This window comes from Bos indicus x Bos taurus, chromosome 8, assembly GCF_003369695.1.
Source record: "Bos indicus x Bos taurus breed Angus x Brahman F1 hybrid chromosome 8, Bos_hybrid_MaternalHap_v2.0, whole genome shotgun sequence".
NCBI classification, from domain to species: domain Eukaryota; kingdom Metazoa; phylum Chordata; class Mammalia; order Artiodactyla; family Bovidae; genus Bos; species Bos indicus x Bos taurus.
The window spans coordinates 75,806,387-75,830,448 of NC_040083.1; the positions used below are offsets into that span (position 1 = coordinate 75,806,387).

General features: G+C 45.1%; 1 protein-coding gene and 2 pseudogenes across 3 annotated transcripts in view; 1 reads left to right on the forward strand and 2 right to left on the reverse strand.

Annotated features, from left to right (window-relative positions):
* The window catches only part of DNAI1 (dynein axonemal intermediate chain 1), a 68,591-nt gene that overhangs the window by 14,379 nt on the left and 30,150 nt on the right, over positions 1 to 24,062 (forward strand). For both annotated transcript variants that reach the window (XM_027550040.1, XM_027550039.1), the window contains exons 2-9: positions 8,222 to 8,254; positions 10,001 to 10,099; positions 10,262 to 10,342; positions 16,041 to 16,167; positions 16,419 to 16,528; positions 16,910 to 17,029; positions 18,157 to 18,216; positions 20,540 to 20,674. In XM_027550040.1, the coding sequence (XP_027405841.1) occupies positions 8,222 to 8,254; positions 10,001 to 10,099; positions 10,262 to 10,342; positions 16,041 to 16,167; positions 16,419 to 16,528; positions 16,910 to 17,029; positions 18,157 to 18,216; positions 20,540 to 20,674 (765 nt within the window). The remainder of the gene's footprint in view (positions 1 to 8,221; positions 8,255 to 10,000; positions 10,100 to 10,261; positions 10,343 to 16,040; positions 16,168 to 16,418; positions 16,529 to 16,909; positions 17,030 to 18,156; positions 18,217 to 20,539; positions 20,675 to 24,062) is intronic.
* Positions 9,086 to 9,243, reverse strand: LOC113897861 (annotated as a pseudogene).
* Positions 19,432 to 20,440, reverse strand: LOC113897367 (annotated as a pseudogene). The gene has a single exon (XR_003512333.1). The product of XR_003512333.1 is annotated as a 60S ribosomal protein L5 pseudogene (transcript).

Genomic DNA, 24,062 nt, shown 5'->3' on the forward strand with positions numbered 1-24,062 from the left:
TTCTCCCGGCAATCTTGAGTCCAGCTTGGGCTTCTTCCAGCCCCGCGTTTCTCATGATGTACTCTGCATATAAGTTAAATAAGCAGGGTGACAATATATAGCCTTGAAGTATTCCTTTTCCTATTTGGAACAAGTCTGTTGTTCCATGTCCAGTTCTAACTGTTGCTTCCTGACATGCATACATGTTTCTCAAGAGGCAGGTCAGGTGTTCTGGTATTCCCATCTCTTTCAGAATTTTCCACAGTTTATTGTGATCCACACAGTCAAAGGCCTTGGCATAGTCAATAAAGCAGAAATAGATGTTTTTCTGGAACTCTCTTGCTTTTCTGATGATCCAGCGGATGTTGGCAATTTGATCTCTGTTTCCTCTGCCTTTTCTAAAACCAGGTTGAACATCTGGAAGTTCACGGTCCATGTATTGTTGAAGCTCAGCTTGGAGAATTTTGAACATTACTTTGCTAGCATGTGAGATGAGTGCAATTGTGCGGTAGTTTGAGCATTCTTTGGCATTGCCTTTCTTTGGGATTGGAATGAAGACTGACCTTTTCCAGTCCTGTGGCTACTGCTGAGTTTTCCAAATTTGCTGACATATTGAGTGCAGCACTTAAACAGCATCATCTTTTAGGATTTGAAATAGCTCCACTGGAATTCCATCACCTCCACTAGCTTTGTTCGTAGTGATGCTTCCTAAGGCCCACTTGACTTCACATTCCAGGATGTCTGGCTCTAGGTAAGTGATCACACCATTGTGATTATCTGAGTCATGAAGACCCTTTTTGTACAGTTCTTCTGTGTATTCTTGCCACCTCTTAATATCTTATGCTTCTGTTAGGTGCATACCATTTCTGCTCTTAATTGTGCCCATCTTTGCATGAAATGTTCCCTTGGTATCTCTAATTTTCTTGACAAGATTCAACATCCACCCACAAAAGATGAGAATAAGGGCCAAATAAGATGATGCACTCCAAAGTGTTCAGTAAACTGAAAGATGCTGTATAAAGGGAAAGTTTTTTTAGTTTCATCCCTCTGCTGTACACCCTGAGACTTATAGCTTCCTTTCTGACAAGGATTTCATGGGACCTGGACAACACACTTTTCAACTATTCAATAAATGCCCTCAGAATGAGAGTCAGTCGGCATGCACAGCAGACCATGATAGAATAATAAAGTAATAACACTGCCTCTGGTACTTGATGGCTTACTGAGTGCTGGGCTCTGAGTAAGGTTCTCATCATGTTTTGTATTTTATCCTCACAGCAAATCTAAGGAAAGTACTAATATTTTTCTCTGCTTTATAAATGAGAGAATGAGGATTAGGACATAAATACCTTACTCAAGGCCGCACATGTAGGTGGTGACAGAATCAGGAATCAAGCCAGGCTTACACTAGAGCTTCAGGTTTTAAACCCTACCCTGCCTTGCTGTCTCTACCCTTATTTGGGAAGAGGCCCATAGCTTTGGCTTCTTCCCTCTTGGTCTTCCAGGGAAGCATGAGTTTGGTCTCATGTTCCTTTTTCTGCATTCTGAGCATTATGCTAACACTGCATTAATAGGGGGAAAAAAAAACTACCTTCTTTAACTGTATTAACTTTTAAAATTCTTAATTAGCATTTTAAATTATAAAAGTAATGCACATTTACATTTAAAATATTAAAACCATGAGGATGAGTATAAGGTAAACCGCAGTTTTTTCCCTTCCCTGCAACTCCCCAGTCACATTCCCTAGACCAAACCACTCTCAACAGAATCTACATTATTCTTCCAGAAATTTCGTGTGTGCACACATTCTTAAAGTAAAATGATGGGTCATCTGTTTATGTAACTTGCTTGTTTATTTAACAATAAAAAAAGCTTGGAGGCTTTACATAACAATACATAAAAGTTGCCTCATTCTTTTAAAAATATACATAATATCCCATTGAATGGCTATACCATAACGTATTTCACTAGGCCCCTATGGATGAATATTTAGATTTTTTCCCCCATTTTTGAAATATTACCAAAAGGCTGCAGTGAGCAATTTTGTACATACATCTTTTGCATATGTATTATAGTATGCATAAGTATACTTATGCATATAGTATGCATATATATACAGTATATATATAAATACTGTAGTATTTATATAGGAAAAATTCAAAAAAGCATAGTTGCTGAGTTGCGAGGTATACGCATTTGAAATTTTGGCAGGTATTGCCAGTTAACCCTGCATGAGGTGGCGTGCCCACAATAGTGTATGATAGCACCTGTTAGCCTTTATCTTTGTCGTTGTTTAGTTGCTAAGTCATGTCGTTTTCTTTGTGACCCCAGTGGAAGCACACCAGGCTTCCCTGTCCTTCACCATCTCCTGGAGTTTGCTCAAACTCGCCCACTGAGTCGGTGATGCCATCCAACCATCTCATCCTCTGTTGCCTCCTTCTCCTCCTGCCCTCGATCTTTCCCAGCATCAGGCTCTTTTTCCAGTGGGTCAGCTTTCCGCATCAGGTGGTCAAAGTGTTGGAGCTTCAGCATCAGGACTTCTGATGAATATTCAGGGTCGATTTCTTTTAGGATTGACTGATTTGATCTCCTTGCTATGCAAGGAACTCTCACCTAGTGTTTCAAAATTTTGAGATCTCCTTCAACCATACTTATTGAGCACCTTCTGGGTGCTTTAGAGACTGCGCTAGGCTCAGGGATTTGAAATGCAGTCAGTGAAGCTGGAGGAAGATTTGTTGGTAAATTACTCTTCCTTTGGGACTAAGAGCTTTTACCCTTTTAGAAACGGAAACTGCAAGCTGGTGAGGTATTTAGTTTCAATTTAGCTTAATGGAAACCTGTTAGGGAGTTTTAAAATAAGGACCAAGACAACTGAAATGGTGAACAAAATCTCCTGGGGCCCCAGGAAGGAGGATGCAGTGTCTGTGGGTTTGCACGCTTCAAAGAGCCACTCTTTCCAGAAAAGAACACATTTCACCAAGAAACTCTTGGGTGGACATGTGAGCTGCTGAAGACTTGTAGTCATCCCTAGGGCAAGTGCTTCCTAGTAAGCAAAGGGACAGACAGATCCTGCATGGCTAGGCAGAGCAGGGTGTATAAGTGGGAATAATAATACTACCAACAGTCCTTTATTGGGCACAGACTCTGGCCAGGTACTGCAGTTTGCATTTTATGTATATTGACTCATTGAATCCTCATAACTATGGGCTATAGTTGCCTTCAGAGGGCATTGGTATGATGCCCATTTAAGAGATAAGGACACTGCGAAGACAAGTAACTTGCCTAGCAGATGGCAGAGAAGGGATTCGAACCAGGTATGGTTGACTTCAAAGCCCATATTTGAGCCCCATGGATACATCTGATCACATACTTGTTTTTAAAATAATATCTTCATAATAGGGAGCAATTTAAGAAGTTTTGATCTCCTGACTTACCCCTAAAATATATTCAGGGACAGCTGGATTGCTTACATTGTGTAGTATGTCATGTATCAAAACAAGTCTGCATGCATGCTAACTTGCTTCAGTAATGTCCAATGCTTTGTGACCTCTGTCCATAGGATTCTCCAGGCAAGAGTACTGGAGTGGGTTGCCATGCCCTTCTCCAGGGGATCTTCCTGACCCAGAGCTAGAACACCTCTTATGCCTCCTGCATTGGCAGGGTTTTTTTTTTTTTTTTTTTTTTTACCACTGGTGCCACCTGAGAAGCCCCAAAACAAATCTAAGTGCAGATAAATGCCCAGTGTGTGCTAAGTGGCTTCAGTCATGTCTGACTCTTTGCAATACCATGGACTGTAGCCTGCCATGCTCCTCTGTCCATGGGATTCTCCAGGCAAGAATACTGGAGTGGTTGCCATGCCCTCCTCCAGGAGATCTTCCCTACCCAGGAGAAGAACCCGTCTCTTACATCTCCTGCATTGGCAGGCAAGTTACCACTAGTGCCACCTGGGAAGCCCCAAATGCCCAGTAGGTGGCAATAATAATCACCTGTTACATTGAATTTTCTTTTTCAAAGCACGCTTCCATGGCTGTGGCAGGAAAAGAGTTGGGAATGTGGTGGATGCCACGTTAGGGATTTGGGGATTCCACTCGTGGGTGACGGGGAGCCCTTAGAGGCTTTAAAGTAGGAGAGTGATCAAGCTTACATTTTAAGAAGATTACTTATAGTGAATAAGAGTTTGGGAACATGTTCATGTTCAGCTCTGGGTCAGCTGCTTCATCTTGCTATGCCTCAGGGTCCTCATCTGTAAAACTCCTGTTTTACAGATTTTAATGATGTTATAATCCTTCCCCATAGGATGGTTATGAAGATTAAATGAGATCATGTACATAAATTGCTTAGTAAATGATTGGCTCAGGGTCAGTGCTCAATAGCTGAAAATGGTGATAGATATAATTATGAGAGTGGAGAGAAAATGGAGTTAGGGTAATCAAATGCAGTTTGGCTAGAGGGAGTTAGGACTTGAATTAAAGGGGGATATGAATGGAGAGGATAGTTATAAAAGATATTAAACTGATAGAATTGTTAGACTTAGAAATATGACGCTAGTAAAAGGATGAGGGAAAGACAGGTAACTGAAGACTCCCAGTTTCCAACCTAGGTGCTTGAATGGTTGTACACTTGAGTGAGATAGGAAATACTAGAGGAGATGGAAGTTTGGAGTGGGAAAAAAAAGATGATGGTTAGGGTGTAAAAAGAACACAATGAGGTTGATTTTTTAAGAAAATGAGTATGAGTACTCTGTCACAAATTTGAAAATCTAAGCTTTGTCATTTGAGCTTCAGAACAAAGAAGAAGATGAATCTGTGGGTGGGCATAAGAGCACCCAGGAGAATGTGTAGAAACAGAAGACTAGGGGGTCAAGCACCCATTCCCGGAGGGGTCAAGGATATTGAGAAAGAACTATTGGAGGTGGAGAAGTTTCTAGACGGAACAAGGGAGCCCTCAGCAATGTCAGGTCCTGTAAGAGAAGTGAGAACTAGGCAGTGGAGTCATTACCAGTTCCTGCCCTCAGGATGCTCACAGTAAAATCTCTTAACAGTGAAAATAGAAAAGTGCTTTACTATGAAGGAATTCGCTGGGACAGCTGTTATCCCATTGATCTTCAGGGTTACTCTGATTGCCCTGGTGGCCTGGGGGGCACCACTCCTTCCTGGGCTCCTCCCTTGACTTCACAGAATGACTGAAATGCTGCATCCAAGAGTAGAGGGTCTTCTTTGGTCAGTGTTTTAGAATGGGGGATCTCCCTTGCTGGAATCTCTTAGCTGCCTCTGATGTGCACTGCACTATATGTTTCTTTCTGTAATTCTGTCCCCTTTTGCAGAACAAAACCTGGAGACAACGGAGTATCTATTTGAAGTTACAGTTCATCCTTCATCTCTCCACAGCCAATGCTAATGATGGTAATGTGAGGCAGGGCAGATCCTTGCTCAGAGTGCAGACAGAAAGAATAGAGGGAGGTAGGAGAAAGGTCAGGATTAGATGATGGAACTAGCAGAGGCTAGCTGGGTAGGGTTTTGTTAGGCCAAGATAGTGGGAGCTGAGATAGGGCTTCCTGGGTGGTGCTAGTGGTAAAGAACCTGCCTGTCAATGCCAGAGATGTAACGGACGCAGGTTTGATCCCTGGGTTGGGAAGATCCCCTGAAGAAGGAAATGGCAACCCATTCCAGTATTCTTGCCTGGGAAATCCTGTGGACAAAGGAGCCTGGCAGGCTACAGTCCATGGCGTTGCAGAGTCTGTCACGACTTAGCATGCATGCACAGAGTGGGAGGGAGGGAGAAGGAGAAGATGGCATTCTTGGCAGGAGGAATGGTAAAAGCAAAGGTGCAGAAGTGGGAAAGCAGAGGCCAAGCTCAGGAAATGTGAGTACCTTGCTGTTTGCATCTCAGAGTAGTGGGAGAGCAGGCTGGACCAGAGATGCGGGGTTGCATGATAGAGTTCCGAGGGCCAAACGAGGGACTTTGGGCTGTCTTTTTCTGCGGTTTGACAGCTTCTGGGAGGAACCCTCAGAAACCTTTCAGGAATTCAGGCTTGTCTGCCTCAGACTTCTCCTTCTGGAAGACCAACAGCCCAAGGTGGCAGCCTGACATTCAATCTCTTTTGTCATGGTTGGGAAGTCAGGGCTGTAGCTGATTTCATTGGCCTGTTTTGCATTTATTATAGTGTGGCTTTTACAGTGTGTTAATTGAAATATTTCCAACTGCCAAAAACAATTACACTCAAATTGCCTTGTCAGTTCTTTTATTGCCAGATAAATGTTTTACAGACATATTTACGGGGGGCAATGGTAACTGGATCTCGTTTCCTATTTAGGGCTGGCAGCCTGGGGTGGGGCTGGCCCTCCAGTGCTCTGTTGTGGGCCAGAAAACTGCTGGACACTGTTGCGCTTCCATCTCATTACCTTAGGGATCAGAGGCTCTTCAAAGGAAAGCCGCTTTCTGGCTCATGCGGCTTAGCCTCAGAGGAGGGTTCCCATCCCTGGAAACCTAGGTGGCCTGGCAGAAATCTGAATCCGGCTGCTGCCCTCCTAGCAACAATCCCTGCCTAAGCCAGGACATGCCCTTCTCACCCTCTGGAGTCCCCTCCCCATCCACCATCAAAGCCTCTCCACAGCCCCTGCCATGGAAGAGTTGTGAGAGTCCTTCTGGTCTAACCCCCTCACTTTGCATTTGGGAAACCAGGACCCAGAGACCTCCTCTAAGATCACTCAGGTGGTCAGTGAGAGCTGGGAGCCGAGGTCTCTGCCTGGTGTGCCAGGCCTTCACCAACATGTGCCCTTTGGTTTCTCGACTGCCTTGCCCCCTCCTTCAAGGCCTAGACCTGCTTCTTCCAAGCTTAACACTCCCCCACCCCACACACATCTCCAGTCTCCACTGATCTCCTTCTTGCTCCATCACCTGAAACAACTATTCGTTCAGTGTCTATACTGCAGGGTTTGTTTTATTTCTTTGGTGGAGCATTTTATAGTTTCTGTTATTGTTCTGCTCTTGCCATTTCACATGCTGTTTTCCTCTTCTGGACAGCCTTTCTGAAAAACATTTTCTCCACTTGGATAACCCATACTTGTCTTTTGATATTGAGCTGAGAAATAGCCACCTCAGTGAGGCTTTCTTTTGCACCCAAGCTGGGTAGGTGTTTCCATGCATGAGCACCCTGGGCACGTGTCTCTACTGCTGGCATAGAGCAGACTTTCAAGAGAACATACTGAGTGAATCAGTGAGTAAATAATGAGCACTAATCACATGCTTCTGTCTTCCATGGACCCCGAGCAAACAGGGATAGGGACCTCATCTCTCTTCATCTTTGTCTCACTGCTTAGGTTAGTCCTTGACACATGAGTAGATGCTCAATAAATGTTTATCTAGTTGAATCTAGCACGCTACTCTTGGGACTTCCCTGGTGGTTCAGTGGTTAAGAATCTGCCTGCCAGTGCAGAGGACACGAATTTGATTCCTGGTCTGGGAAGATCCCACATGCCACATGGCAACTAAACCTGTGTGCCCCGATTACTGAGCCTGTGTGCCACAACTACTGAAGCCTGTGTGCACCAAATCACATGCTCTCCAACTAGAAAAAGCCCACATGCAGCAACGAAGACCCAGCACAGCCAAAAATAAATAAATAGATAACTTTTTAAAAAAGCATGCTACTCTTGGGAACATAAAATTTTAGCATGCTAGAACTGGAAAGTCATCATATCCAATCTTACGCATCTCACAGTAGATGAGAAAACAGGCTTCAAGAGGAGAAACATTTTCCCGGGGTCATGATTACTAAGGGGTTTGATGGCATTCATTCATATATTCAGTAAGTGTTTTGAACACCTGCTATATTCTGAGACAGCAGTATACAAAGCAGAGTACCCAAACCTTCATCATAAACAACTGTTTATAAATATAATATGCCCTCAGAATCCCCTTAACGCTTGGCACAGATGAGCACTTAGTATATGATTTTTTAAAATGTTTGTTGAGCTAATTGCAGATAAGAAATGCCAGGGAGTAAGTTACCCAGTTGCTCTTCAGGGATCAGTCTCACTGATGCTGGAATCAGGTTGCCTCAGATATAGGGCCTCCTTGGCTGGGCACCTGTTGCCAGTGAGAAGACTGTCTGTGAGATTTGAGGAAGCTCACTGTCACTTGTCTTTGAGGTCCTTGGGCAGAAGCCCCCCTCTAATTCTCTTTCTGATATTCCTATGGAGAGTCACTTACGACTAATCTTCTGTTTCTGTTCTTTTTTCAGAGCATCAGCATGGGCAGAGGAGCCAGGAAGAGAGTAAGTGCTGAGACCATGCAGTTTTTCAGCAAAAAGCTGTTGAAATATTAGTTGTAACTTTTTAAAGAAAAGCAAAAAGAACGTTAAAATCACCCTTAAACCTATCACTCTGGGAAACCGCTTAGTTAACATGTGATGCTATATCTTCCCAGATATTTCTATGCACATATAAAAATTACATGTATTTATTTTTAAATGGAGTCCAACTGTATGTTCTTTTACAATCTGCTTTTTATGTACTATTTAGAGTACTTTCCACTGTCAGTAAATATACTTTCACAGAATCATTTTCAATTAACGCACACTCTTTTACCTTACGTTCATTAAGGCCACTCCATCATTTTGTTCAACCATGCCCCTTTGTTTGACATTTAAATATTTCCTCTTTTTCACTATTATGATCAACCCTCCAACAAACATTCATGCATTTAAATCTTTGGGCCTATCCTTATTTTTTTTTCTTAATATAAATTCCTATACATAGAAATTTGGATCAAGGAGTACAAATAATATGTTGGCCAAAAAGATAGTTCAAGTTTTTCCTTAACATCTTATGGAAAAGCCCAAACAAATATTTTGGCCAACTCAATACTTATTAGGCTTTTGATCAATATTTCCAAATTGCTCTTTAGAAAGGTTGTACTAATTTACAAGTGCCCATTTTCCCACAGCCTCACCAACACTGGATATTGGTTTTGTCTGTTTGGTTTTCTTTGGTTTCAGTTTTAAACAGTTTTTTTGGTTTCATTTTGTTTTGCTTGCTTGCTTGTTTTTTGTGTTCAAAATGTACTGGTTAGGATGGTTTCCCATCCCTCTGGATTCAGGGTGCTTCTAGGGCTGTCTCTGTCTGAAGGAGCATCCTTCTGTAAGCTTTGCAGTTCCTCCTGTAGGCTGGCTGAGGACAGTAGAGCAACACACGGAACTGTTGTTTGTGAGTGTTAGCTAAAGACAGAGGTGATTTTATAGATTCCTGGGCATTTCACATCCATGAAGTAGGAACTGGTGCTCTGCACCAGGTGCTTCTTCTCGTGTCTCCTCTTCTGGACAGGGATGAAGGAGAGCCTCTGTGTTTTCTCATGGGAAAGCGGTCACCACCCTTCACCAGTTTAATAATGAAAAAATTGCATTGTTTTATTTTCCATGTCTTTGATTGCTAGTGAGGGTGAATATTTTTTAATATGTCATGGGCCACTGTGGCAAGGTATTTAACTGTCTATCAGGGAAAGGGAAAACTTCTAGTTATTATTATTATTATTTTTTTTTTTTTGCTTCAAGGCTGTGATAGGACTATGAGGCTTCAAGTTACAAAGTACAGGGAGTTTTACTGTAACAATAACCTTAAGGTGGCAAACTAGAAGGTAAAATGTGAATGAGAGTTGAAGTAGCTTAAAGAATGGCTGGAGGCCTTTGCACAGCTGGTCCTGGCTATTAGCTTCCAGGCTGCATGGGAAGCAGTAAGAAGGAGCCGGTTCTGGTCTCGCTCCTGGGGCCAAAGACCCAGCACAGTATTCCAGCTAAACCCAGCCCCCCAGTTCTGAGGGGGCCATGATCTTCCAGGCAATGAGAACTCCGGTCTGAGCAGTTCCTTTGGACCCTCGCGTGAGCGCTCTGTTGTGTGCTTTGTGTTCTATGTCTTGGGGCAGCGCTTGGCTTCTGGGAGGATGGTGAATGAAAGGGCTTCTTACAGGGCTGCTTGCTTCTCTAAGCAGGTAAGGCTCTTGTTTCTCATGTGAGGTTTTTGTCCAGGATGAAGACTCAGGGACTGAAGTAGGGGAAGGGACAGATGAATGGGTGCAGTCCAAAGCCACAGTTAAACCCCCTGACCAACTGGACTTGACTGATGCGGTAAGTGAGCAGCATCTTCCTCCCACCCCTTCCACCGCCTCCAGGCTTGGAGATGGACTCTGTGCAGAACCTACGTTGCCAGATGTCTGCTTACATCGCAGGGTATCTTCAGAGGGGGTGGGGGCCTCTACATTTGACCCTCTTGGTGTTTCTCTCCCTCAGGAGCTGAAGGAGGAGTTCACCCGGATTCTGACGGCCAACAACCCGCATGCACCCCAGAACATCGTCAGGTACAGCTTCAAAGTAAGTCATCCTCTCTGGGGTAGAGGCCTCTGGGTGCTCCTGGGCTTGGTAACTTGCTATGTTGCAAAAGCTCCTCAGCTCTTTTTAAAAAAATTTAATTTATTTTTGGCTGTGCCGGGTCTTTGTTGCTGCGTGCAAGCTTTCTCTAGTTGCAGCAAAGGAGAACTACTCTTTAGTTGTGGTGTGCGGGCTTCTCATTGCAGTGGCTTCTTTTGTTGCAGAGCACAGGATCTAGGGCAAAGGCTTCAGTAATTATGGCGCACGGGCTCAGTAGTTGTGGCTCACTGCCTTAGTTGCTCCACAGCATGTGGGGCATGTGGGATCTTCCTGGACAAGGGGTCAAACCTATGTCCCCTGCATTGGCAGGCACATTCTTAACCATTAGACCACCAGGGAAGTCCTGGCTCTCAGTTCTTGCAGAAATCACCTTTAAAGTGAGTTCGCTGGCTGAAACCCTGAGATTTTACATGGAGTTTTCTAGAGATTTTTGAAATTTCTTTACAAATCTTCCTTCAGTCTCACTAATTACATCGTCTTAAGTGCCCTGCAGAGCCACTCTTTTCAAGAATCCTGAAGTGAATAATTTGGTAGGAAAAGTGCTCTTCCAATGTATGTGATGTGTTAGTCACTAACATCAATCACCGGGTCTCCAGAAGCCAGTGCGGCAGTGTCAGGTCCTATATTAGAACTTTTACAGAGGATAGCTCATTAATCCTCAGGGTTTTTTGGCTATAGGAACAATTTTTGTCTTCATTTTATGGAAACAAAGGGTAAATAGAGAAAACAAATTACAAAAGTTACATAGCCAGGATTCAAGGCAAAATTTGAACTCGTTTGATTGGCTCTAAAGCAACATCACACCGCTTCTTTAAAAAAATGGTGTGTATACATACACACGCACAGATACAGAGTTTTGAATATATAAAAGAATTCTAGAAACCCATGGTACTAGCTTCCAAAGATTTGTTGTTGTTGTTGTTTGCTTCAAAAGATTGGAAAGAGCAATGAATATACAATGGAAACTAAACCTCCTTCTCCTGTCCTTTTCCTTGGAGACAGCACACTATGAGCAGTTTCTTTCTCTTTTTTAAAAACAGTTTTATTGAGATATAATTTTTACATACTATAGAATAACCTATTTAAAAGTGTACAATACAATGGCTTTTTGTATATTTACAGATTATGCAACCATCACCACAAGCAATTCTAGAACGTTTTCATTTTCCCCCAAAGAAACCCCATACCTCTTAGTTGCCACTCCCTAGTTTTCCATTTCTTCCAGCCTTAGGCAACCACTAATCCCTTTTTCAGCTTTAGAGATTTGCCTCTTCTGGGCATTTCATACAAGAGAAATCAAATAAATATGTCATCTTTTGCCACTGACTTCTTTTACTTAGCTTACTGTTTTCAAGGTTCATCCATGCTGTAATATGTCCCGGTGCTTTATTTCTTTTTATTGCCAAATAATATTCATCAACTGATGGACATTTGGATTGTTTCTGCTTCTTAGGTATTATGAACAATGCTGCTATGAACATTCATGTACCAGTTTTTGTGAATCTTTTTGTGAGCACACTGCTTTTTATTCAAGATTGAGTAGGCACTGCCTCCACAAAGAGGTTGGGACAAATTCAGGTGTATTTCTTGAGAGGTCCCACTCGTGAGTTGTGCTCATGTTGTCCCTCAGGCAGCCCGTTAAGGGGCAGGGGGTAGGTGGCAGAGAGAAGCTGCCTCACGTCCCTGAGCTTATGCTGGAGTGCAGCGCACTCTATGAGCTCCTGTTCTTTTGACCTCTGAAAGAGGATCTCTTTGGGACTCAGTGGGAGGCATGCTACAGGCAGAGGATTGGTGTCAATGTACCTCTCTTGCCCTCTTGGAAGCCCAGTTATTAGAAAAGATTCCCGTGAGTCAGCTGCCAGCTGGGTAGCCGTGGGCTCCCAAGCAGGCTCACCTCCTCCAACCTTCAACAGCCTCCCAGGCCTGCCTGGCATTCCTCCCACAGAGCTGGCCTCCAAGTCCTTCCCTGAGATCTAAGAGCTTTAGGTCTCCAAAGCTATTACTTTCCCTTGAAGTGCTGGCCTGGAGAGGCAGAGTGTTCAGATCTAAGCATGCCTCTCCTCCTTGCACAGAAGCAATGGAATCTGAATTCCATCCCTAATTGAAGAGGAAGGTCCTAGTCACTACTGGGGACAGGATGAAGGTGACATCTCAAATGACAACTATATGGATAATTTATTCTCATGGACATTTCCATTGTCAAAATAATAGCTAGTATTTTTACTGAGCACTTATTATGCGTCAGGCTCTCTGTTTTGAGTGCCTGATAGATTGCTTTCATTATTTTCAGTACTTAACTAGCCTGCAAACTACTCATTCTCATTTTACAGATGAAGAAATTAAGGCTTAGAGTGGCTAAGCCTAAGATCATGCAGGTAATAGGGAGCAGAATCAAGATTTGGATCCAATTCTGCCCACATCCACAGACCATGCTCTTAAGTACTACACTGTCCCATCTCCCCATCCATCTGTGTTACTGAGAGAGGAAGAGCTTTATGGTGACTTTTAAAGGCAGAGTGTCCCATTCTGTGTGCAGAAATAGTGATTCTTTCTGTTCTCCAGGGACAGGTGGGCCTGGTACTAGCCCATGGGCTGGTTTCCTCTGTGGTGAGTTTATCTCAGTGTGCCATACAAAGGTAATACTTTTCTGTATGACTTGAAAAGGGCTGGGGACTTCCCTCATGGTCCAGTGGTTAAGAATCTGCCTGCCAATGCAGGAGACACAAATTCAATTCCGGGACGATCGCATGTACCTCAGAGTAACTAAGCCCATGTGACATAAGTACTGAGCCCATGCTCTAGAGCCCACGAGCCACAACTACCGAAGCCCATGATCCTACAGCCCCTGCTCCACAGTAAGAGAAGACATCCATGCACCACATGAGAAACCCATGAACTAGAGAATAGCCCCTGCTTGCCACAACTAGAGAAAGCCCCCACGCAGGAACGAAGACCCAGCACAGCCAAAAATGAATAAAATAAAATAAAAAAAGGAATGAACCCCTGCTCTCAAACTTTAGGGCTAGGATGCTGATCACTAAGGAGGTAGCCTAGAGGAACCAGACTATAAGCTTTATAAAAGCAGGGATCATATCTGCTTTTGCTAAGCTTTGTATCTCTAGAACCTAGAAAATACTTGGCACATTGTGTCTATTCAAAAATTATTTGTTGGTGAAGGAATGAACAAGGTTTCTTGTGCTTTAATAGTAGCCATGTTTCTCGTTTGCCATGTGACTTGACGAGTGCCAAGCAAGCCCCAATCTTTTCTAGATTTTTGTGATCCTCTTAAGGGATGGGGGACTTGGTATCTCTGAGGATCTATCCAGCCCTGGCATCCACTAAATAGAGTGGAGAAAAGGCCAGGTCAGGTGTGTTTGATGACTATGTGTGACCTCTCTGAGTTCTGGTAAGGCAGGCAAGATAGAATCTCTTGACATGGATGAAGGAGTCAGTGACAGGTCAATTCAGAGCCACTCAGAGTTGGAAGAATGTATTTTAAAATATGTCTTTGACAGCACATGTAAAATAATGAAATTAGACCATTCTCAAACACCATATACAAAAATAAACTTAAAACGGATTAAAGACCTAAATGTAAGATTGGAAACTATAAAACTCCTAGAGGAAAGCATAGGCAGAACACTCTGACATAAACTGTAGCAACATGTTTTGGATCTATTTCTTAAAGCAAAGGAAATAAAAGCAAAAAGAAACAAATGGGACCTAATTAAACGGTTACCTAATTAAATGATTACCTTTGCACAGCAAAGATAACTGTTGATAAAACAAAAAGACAACCTACTAAATGGGAGAAAATATTTGCAAATGATAAGGAGTTAACATTCAAAATATACAAACAGTTCATATAACTCAACATAAAAAAAAAAAAACCCAAACTGATGGGCAGAAGACCTGATTAGACATCTTTCCAAAGAGGACATACAGATGGCCAGCATGCACATGAAAGGGTACTCACCATCACTCATCTTCAGGGCAATGCAGATCTATACCACAGTGAGGTATCACCTCACACCTGTCAGAAAGGCTATCATCAAAAGACCACAGATAACAAATGCCGGTGAGGATGCGTACATGGTTGATGGGAATGTAAATTGATGCAGACACTGTGGAAAACAACACAGAGGTTTCTGAAAAAAATTAAAAATAGAACTACTATGCGACCCTGCAGTTCCACTCTGGGAAAAACAAAAACACTACTTCAAAAAGATACATATGCCCCAATGTTCATAGCAGCACTATTTATAATTACCAAGATATGAAAGTAATCTATGCATCCATCAACAGATGAATGGATAAAGATGTGGTGTATATATATACACAATGGAGAACTACTCATAAAAGTAAAATTTTGCCATTAGCAGCAACATGGATGGATTTGGAGGGTATTATGCTAAGTGAAATAACTCAGAGAAAGACAAATACTGTATGATATCACTTATATGTGGAATCTAAAAAACACGATGAACTAACAAATTAACAAAAAGAAGCGAACTCACAGATATAGAGAACAAATCTAGTAGTGTCTAGTGGGGAGAGGGAAGGCGGGAGGGTAGTATAGGAGCAGGGGTATAAGAGGTACAAACTGCTGCTGCTGCTGCTAAGTCGTTTCAGTCGTGTCTGACTCTGTGCAACCCCATAGACAGCAGCCCACCAGGCTCCCCCATCCCTAGGATTCTCCAGGCAAGAACACTGGAGTGGGTTGCCATTTCCTTCTCCAATGCATGAAAGTGAAAAGTGAAAGTGAAGTCGCTCAGTTGTGTCCAACTCTTAGCGACCCCATGGACTGCAGCCCACCAGGCTCCTCCGTCCATGGGATTTTCCAGGCAAGAGTACTGGAGTGGGTTGCCATTGCCTTCTCCAAGAGGTACAAACTATTAGGTACTAAATATAAAATAAGCTACAAGGATATGCTGTACAACACAGGAATATAGCAAGTATTTTATAATAACTATTATCAGACAACAACAAAAATTAGAATATAACCTTTAAAATTGTGAATCATTATATTGCACACCTGTAGTACTCTTGCCTGGAAAATCCCATGGACGGAGGAGCCTGGTGGGCTGCAGTCTATGGGGTCGAGAAGAGTCGGACACAACTGAGTGACTTCACTTTCACTTTTCACTTTCACGCATTGGAGAAGGCAATGGCAATCCACTCCAGTGTTCTTGCTTGGAGAATCCCAGAGACAGGGGAGCCTGGTGGGCTGCCATCTATGGGGTCGCACAGAGTCAGAAACGACTGAAGCAACTTAGCAGCAGCAGGAGCAACTTATATAATATTGTATGGGTTGGCCAAAAGTTTGTTAGGATTTTTCTGTGAGGTGTTATGAAAAATCCAAGCAAACTTATTGGCCAACCCAATACAACAGCTATACTTCAATAAAATTTAAAAAGAAAAGTAAAAAAAGTCTTAACGAGAACTTAAAAACAACCACAACTTCATTTGTTTTCTCTTCTTGAAACTGGAATGCAGTGAAAACTTCAGGTTAATTGAGGATTTAGTAAGTGATAATTCTGTTAACAGATGGACCGTCTCAGGCCTTTCAAGTGAAGGCAGACTGTATTTAGATGCCAGCCCTTTGGGGATCCCTGGTCTGATGCAGCCCCTTTCTTCCCAGGAAGGCACATACAAGCTCATTGGCTTTGTGGACCAGCTGGCAGTTCACTTCACCCAGGTCGGGAACCTGATCCCCAAAGACTCGGATGAAGGGCGGCGGCAGCACTACCGTGATGAGTTAGCAGCCAGTAAGCCCCCGGGTCAACCTGAGGCTGCAAAGCCCAGTCCCCTTTCTCTGGTCACTGTAGGGAGGAGGTGGCTAAGCCAGAACACTGCAGAGCCTCTCCTTTCATAAAGTCGAACAGCTGGCTCTCCTGGAGAGGTCTGGGAGAACCCTGGGGCAGGCGAGGTCTGAAAGACAGAAACCAAGAAGGCCTTGCCCTGCCAGGGGATAGGGGAGTGTGTGGGACTTTGGGCTCAACAGCAGTATCCCACCAAGGTTCTCAGGAGTCCGCCAAGGTGGTGATTTCAGAAACAGAAATCCTGGAAGAAGAAGAAGAGCCCAAGGAAGTTGAAGCTGGGAGTCAAACAGATGTGCCTATAGTTGAGGTTCAGTATAATATTGCTGTCCATCCTACCCCTTCCCTGGAGGAGGAAATGGCAACCTACTCCAGTATTTTGCCTGGAAAATCCCATGGACAGAGGAGCCTGGCAGGCTTCGGTCCATGGGGTCACAAAGAGTCAGACACGACTGAGCATGCACTCTCCCACCCCTTACGGCTCCAGCTTTAGCAGGAGGCTTTAAGGACACTCGGGGGGTGGGGACTGAAGGTGAGAAGTGAAGAGGCCACAGTGCCAAGACCTCTGGCATCATCCTTCCCTCACATTCCCATCCTACCCCAGGACATGACTTCTCCCCACTTCCCACCCCACACCACCTTCTTCTCACAGCTCAGTCCTGGTCCTGTGGGCCTGTTCTTTTCCTCCCAGGCATCTGAGAAAATGGCTGAAGAAGAACTGATGACTCCTAAGCAGCCCAAGGAGCGAAAGCTCACCAACAAGTTCAACTTCAGTGAGAGGGCCTCACAAACCTTCAATAACCCTCTCCGGGTAAAGCAACCCCCCACCCAGCCCCTTTGCCTCTAAGCTCCACACTGTCCATAGTCGGGAAGAAGCAGGCCTGACCCCAACCCCTGCAGTCCTCAGCCTGGCAGGTGATGGGGCAGATGGAACCGTTTCGCTCTCTAAGGAGAGCTGGGAGCATGTGTTCATGTCCTTGTGAGTCATCCAGGCAGGAGTTCAGAGGGAGTAACAAGGAAGCTGGATTCCTCTATCAAGAGACTGAAACATGAATTGGGCCTCAAAGCTGAGGTCAGAGTTTGGGGAAGGTAGAGGAGATGAGAGTGTGCCGGGGAGATAAGACTAGGAGCCAGTTTGACTGAAGTTGATGGTCTCTTTGATAGACTGGCTGGTATTTCCCTGGCTCATAAATATGGAGGAACCTGAGTATGGGCTGAAAGCACCTGTCAGGGTTTCAGGTGAGAGACTCACATATGTAAGGCAGCGTTCTACACAAGTCAATTTGGGAGGAGGGCAGATATTTACAAAAGAAATAAAAGCAAAAAGAAACAAATGGGACCTAGGTAAACTTAAAAGTTTTTGCACAGCAAAGAAAGCCATTGATGAAACGAAAAGACAACCTACTGGATGGGAGAAAATATTTGCAGGGTGGGTTTTTGGCAGCTCCTAACCACCCTCTGTAGTCCCTGTGCTGACACTGAGTAATCTGGGTGAGACATGATGGGGCCGGGGGGCGGGGGGAGGTGCACTCGCCTGGTGAAGCTAGAGACCCCAGCATATGGAAGAAATCGTCTTGAGGTGAGGAAGGTTGGCCCAATGGCTTGCCAGAGGTTGACCGGAGCATCTGGAGGCTGGCCAAGGCCTGACTTCTTGTAGATCTGTCCATCCCCCACTTGGAGTTCTTCTTGATTAAAACTGTCACAGTCGGGCTTCAGTGGCCCTACTTTCTAGTTTAGGCTTCTTCTGAAGGAGGCTTGCATAAAAAGTCTAGGCTTTCACTGCATCAGTTTGTCCTTTGCCCAGGCCACCCTTTACTTCCCCAGTGCTGTGTCCCACCCCTCCCTCAGCTCCAAGCAAATGCTTCTCACGTGGCTATACCACTGGGGAAAGAGGAGTTAAGGGCTTTCTGTGGGTCACCTGTTGTCATTGTTCTCTAGGACCGAGAATGTCAGATGGAGCCTCCTCCTAGGACAAACTTTTCAGCCACAGCCAACCAGGTGAGACCCTGGGCCAGTCTAAAAGCCATCACTCCCCACCCCACCCCCATCCATATCCTTGTTTTGCTCCCTCAACAACAAGGGAGACTGGTGTGGTCATAGATTCCTCTGCAAGTCTGCCCTCCTCGTCCACCCACTTCCTGGCTCCTTGTCCAGTCTCTGAACTCCAGGCGCATGAGACAGTAGGTCTCTACTCAGAGGGCTTAGAAACAGCCCAGGATAAGACTGTTCAAGGTGGGCACAGGTGTGGTTTCTAGAAGTTCCTCCAAGACTGGGGAGAATGTACATTCCCCAGGACTCTCTGCAGCCCGTGGCACCTCACAGCTGACTCCGCAGTGTTAGCAGTCTGACCCTGCCCTTCCAGCAGCCTTCAGTGTTCCTGCAGACCCTCCTTCCCCCTCAAGTCCCATGGGATAACCACACTGATTTGGGCAGGATATGGTGCTAGATAACCTGAGCTCAGTCCCCAACTCTGCTGCTCACACTGTAAGATCCTAGGCAAACCATGTCACTCTTCATGCCTCAGTTTCTTTATTTATCAAATGAGGATGACAAGCAGCTTCACAGGGTTGCTGGAGGGCTCTGAGTGAGATAACAGAAGTACAGTGCAGTGCGCAGGACCGGCCCCTGGGGGAATTATTAAAGGGCGGATTGCCTCTCTGGCCTGCAGGTGGCAGTGACTACTCAGCTCTGGGGAGCGCACAGAGCTACCTGGGGCATTTGCCCAGCCCCTGATCCATGCGGCTTCCTCTGCTACTATCCTTGGGCTTCTCTTGCTGTCAGATCCAGTTAGCAGGAATTCCCTTACTTTTGTTTATCTCTTTATGCTGAGAAGGTATGATCAGGGCTGTAGACAGCCTGTTTATCCCATCTCTATAGTAGGGGGTCATTTTTTAAATTACCTAGTTCAGAGTCTCATAAATCACTAAGAAAAAGGTAATCTAACTGATCACTGCCCATTTGTTCTGCCAGGCAGAGGTGGTAGGCTGGAACGATACTGATCTCCAGCTGATAACCAAGCCCCTGGATTGCAGGGTGGAAAGACCAGCTTTCAGGGGTGCCCTGAGAGTCCCTTCATTCCTGTCCTAGAGCTGACCATTAGCAGTGAGTGTCACTAAATGCATAATTGCAGTGGGCCAAGTAGAGGTTGCTATGAAGGCATGTGACTGGGTTTATTTTTTATTTTATTTTTTTTGTTCAATAAGTTTATTATTGTCTTATCTGAAAAATCTTGATAGAAAATTGTGGTTTGGTTTAACTCTCAGCAGCTCGTTCCTGAGCTCTAAGGAAGCTTGCCTTCTTCTGAGCTACCCGATCATTCTCCTGGGCAAGTGACATTTTGGGACGGTTCCACCTCTTCTTTTTAACTTCTTTCTTAGGCTTCTTCTCATACACTGGATTCTCTCTTATTGCAGCATGAGCTTTCTTATACATCTCCTCCATGTCTGGAGTTACGTTGTTCTTTATGTACTGAGAGAATTGTTTCTTGTAAGCATCTTCATCTTCAGTCAGGTAGCGCATGTAATCTGCAACATTTTGCCCCATGATGTGCTTTCGGTGTACCTCAGCACTGAATTCTTTGCTTTCTGAATCATAACCAGGGAACCGTTTGGTACTGTGAGGGATAGACAAGCCTCCATCGACAGCTCCCTTTAGGGCCCCAAAAACTTTATTCCCGGTAGTAGTTCTGGCAAGTCCTGCATCCAGGTAACAGGTGAAGGCACCAGGTTGACCATCGATGCTTTCCACATTGTATTCATCTCCAGTCACCTCGACTTGCCCTTCATAAATTTTGTCCATACCAAACCTATTAAGAAGCCTGCAGGCCAGCAGCAGGCCAGTACAATATGCCGCAGCATAATTTGTCAGGCCAACCTTCACACCATATTTTGGGAGTTCGTGAGCATAAGCTGCACAAACTATCATATCTCCTTCTATACGGGCCTAAGCAATCTGACAAATGATACCTCTGTTCGTTACACAAATAATCATTCTGTATTTAGGTGTGTTGTACTTATTTTTATCTTGGATTACCAATCGTTTCCGAGCATAGTAGTCAGTTTTCCCCTCTTGCCTTCTTCTGAATTTCACTTGGTATCTCTTGAAGTAGGCCTTGTTCTTGACAACTTTAACAAACCCCATCCTGCGGATCAGAACCCAGACTCCGCGGCTTGCCACAGAGCTGCAGAACCAGCATGGCTCCGGGGGCGGGGGGGGAAGCGTGACTGGGTTTAGGATCACCTCCTCAAGCCCTAAAGGCTGAAGAGCTGGCCAGGTGAAGATTGTGCCCTGAGATGATCCTTCTCATCTTGCCTTTGCCTAGTGGGAGATCTATGATGCCTACATGGAAGAGCTCGAGAAGCAGGAAAAGACTAAAGAGAAGGAGAAGACAAAGACGCCAGTGGCTAAAAAGATGGGGAAAATGGCCATGAGGAAGATGACATCTATGGAGTCCCAGGTTTGGCGAGGGCTCCCATGGCTCTGTCACAGAGAATGACTAAGTGGGCTCTTGGCTCCTGGGTAGAAAGAAGCCTGGCTGTCTGGTAGGACTTCACAGACACTTAAGGGCAGGGGGCATGCTAGTGATACTTATGAACAGCCCTTTCCTTGTAGGAAAGTGTGAGGAGAGCTATAACTGCCTCTGGCATTCCACACATTCCTCCCCCTCCCCCCCCCAACAATTTCTTATAGGTCTGGAGGCTAGCAGGAATTCAGAATTGTCGGGCTAGGGGACAGCGGGAGACATGCTATGCTATGCTATGCTAAGTCACTTCAGTCATGTCCGACTCTGTGTGACCCCATAGACGGCAGCCACCAGGCTCCCCCGTCCCTGGGATTCCCCAGGCAAGAACACTGGAGTGGGTTGCCATTTCCTTCTCCAATGCATGAAAGTGAAAAGTGAAAAGTGAAAGCGAAGTTGCTCAGTCGTGTCCAACTCTTAGCGACCCCATGGACTGCAGCCTACCAGGCTCCTCCATCCATGGGATTCTCCAGGCAAAAGTACTGGAGTGGGGTGCCATTGCCTGATATGCACCTTGGGAGAGCTGGGGAGGCTTCCCAGGACAGAGTGGCATGTGAGGATAAGGCTCCACCTCCTTGGGCAAAAGCTCATGAGGTTTGAGAGGGAGATTTGCTTTTTGGGCTTCAGTCCTTGGGTTTACTTGCACTCAATTCTTCAGGTCCAGGAGGCAAGTCAGAGCTAATCACAGGTACCAGAGAGCCCAGGCCAATGAGTGACCACCCTGGGTTGAATTTGCAATGAAGAGCTATGCAGGAGTCATAGTAGAGGTCATGGTTGGGAGCTCACTGTGTGTGTAGCCAGCATAGGTTGGGGTTCATCATGGAAGTTACAGTGAAAAGTCACTGCAGGGATGGTCACCACAGGGAGATGCTGAGGGGCCATGTGTATCCCTTCAATAGAGAGAGAGCTGGGTCAGGAGCCAGGGTCCCAGTATGAAGATCAGGATGAGTCTGATCTGCAATTGGGCAGGAAGGACAAGTTCCACAGAAAGCTAAGGTCATGTTCAGCACCTTGGAGAGCTCCCAACAGCTCTCAGGGAAGTAGTTCTGCTCCACCCTGGAATCTAAACCAGATCATACTCCCTTTCTCTGAAGTATGCCCACTTCCACTCAATTCCACGCCCAGGATAAAGTCACATTTTAGGGGAGGTTTGAGGGTTCCAGGCCCTGACTAAATAGGAGCTGTACAGTTGAGTTTCATGTAATCAGAGCAAGCACTTGGTGATCATGACTGTGCTGGTATTGGAACCCTGAGGTGAAAGCTAAGTCCTGGCCCTGCATTTGTCTTGTCCAGACCCTTAACTTGCCCTGCACTGTTCTCTAGAGTTTAGGGGCTTCAGGGGGGCTACTGGCCTGGATCAAGATTCACTTGAAGATTCATCAGGGTTTGGCTCTATACTGGGAGCATGGTTAAAGAAACCTTAACTGCAGTCACCAGGACCCATGAAGTAAAAGAAAGATCCCTTTGACTAAGGCTGAAAATTGTCCTTAGGTCTCAACCCTACCAGAATTGGTGTCTAACACCCTCAGGGATGCAGGACCACACCAGGTTCTTCTAGCTTGGTTAACACGAAAAGCTGTGATGTAGGCAGATTCCAGCCCTCTGGACCAAGAAATGCAGTAAAGCAGGATACTGGGGGTATAACATAGCCAGTTAACACTTTAGTATTCCAGGTTGTCGCAGAGCACAAGTTTGAGTTTCCTGAGTCATACAGCAAATTCCCACTGGCTATCTATTTAATATATGTAGTGTATATGCTTCCATGAGTGGGAGGGAGGTTCAAGGAGGGGACATATATACACCTATGGCTGATTCATGTTGATGTATGGCAGAAACCGACACATTATTATAAAGCAATTATCCTGCAAATAAAAATAAATAAATTAAAAATAATACTTTAGTATTCTATTCAGCCTTCCCCCAAGGGAACTGATTTCTAACTGTGGATCCTAAGTACTAGGACAGGCTCTCTGTAGACCAGAGTGGAGGTAAGAGTTGCCTTCCCCTTTGCTGAGGCTCAGCATGTGAACAAAGTCATACCCCTTTCTCTGAGACCTGGATCTGATTAGGTTGGTATAAAACTCAAAAGTATGGGAGAGGAGAAAGCAGAGTAACTTCATGATAGGGTCTGCAGTTTTAGATCTCAGGTTTCTGTCTCATTAATGATTTGGGTGAATGTACAGAAATGAATGCAAGCTTTTCTGATCTGAACAATTAGGACAGGAATGGGGGAAAGGGCTCAGAGGCCACAAGTTCAGTCAGAACCAATAAAAAGCCACATCTGCTCCAGTAGCATAGTTTTCCAAACCACACTCTCTCCTCAGAGCACATCTGGAGCCCTGAGTCTCCCAGGACCAGGCTGGGAGGGATGGCTCTTTGTGTGGGGCTCAGAGCATGGGCCCTGGAGTCCATAGATTTGAGTTTACATCCTGACTTTGTCACCGAGCTGAAAATTTTAAAAACTTGTTCTCTCATCTGTGGTGGTGATTTAGTTGCTAAGTCGTGTCTGACTCTTTGCAACTCCATGGATTGTAGCCCACCAGGCTCCTCTGTCCATGGGATTTTTCAGGCAAGAGTACTGGAGAGGATTGCGATTTCCTTCTCCAGGGCATCTTCTTGACCCAGGGGTCAAACCTGTATCTCCTGCATTGGCAGGTGGATTCTTTACCAACCCAAGGAAACAGCCTAATGATACCTGATTTGCAAGCTTGTCTTGAGAACCCAAGATGATGTATGCACAGCCCCCAAGATAGTCCTTGCTTGATCCTGGTTGATAGGTGTTGATTGTTAAGAGGCCACCAAAGCTGATGGAGCTGGGCGGGGCCACCTGAAGGAGTACTGACTTGAGGAAAGAGGTACTGTCCTCCCACACCAGAGGAGCTGTCCCCCAGCACACACACCTTTCTGTGGCTGGAGGACAGAGTTAGGACCATGGGGATAACCATGGGGACCATAGAACTCAGGGAAGTAGGTTTCAGTTAACAGGCTATCTGACCACACAAAATACCACCTGGCATGGGGAGAAACACTTGCCAGGAAGCTGCTGAGGGGGACAGATTCTTGCTTTGGGTCAGAGGGTAGGGGGAGTAGCTGGTTCCAGGTGAGCTCTGAGGCTTATAAGACTCCAGTGAATGTCCTTGGTGAGTGTTCTGGAGTCAGTTTTGAAAACTGATGAAAGAGTCTCAAAGGGCAGCCCCCATGTGTGACTTTGTCAGTCCCCACCACACCAGGCTGCATGTTCCCTCTGACACCACCATCACTGTTACCACTGGGTCCTGGGTGAATAACACCACGGCGATTATTACACGTCCTACAAGTATTAGGG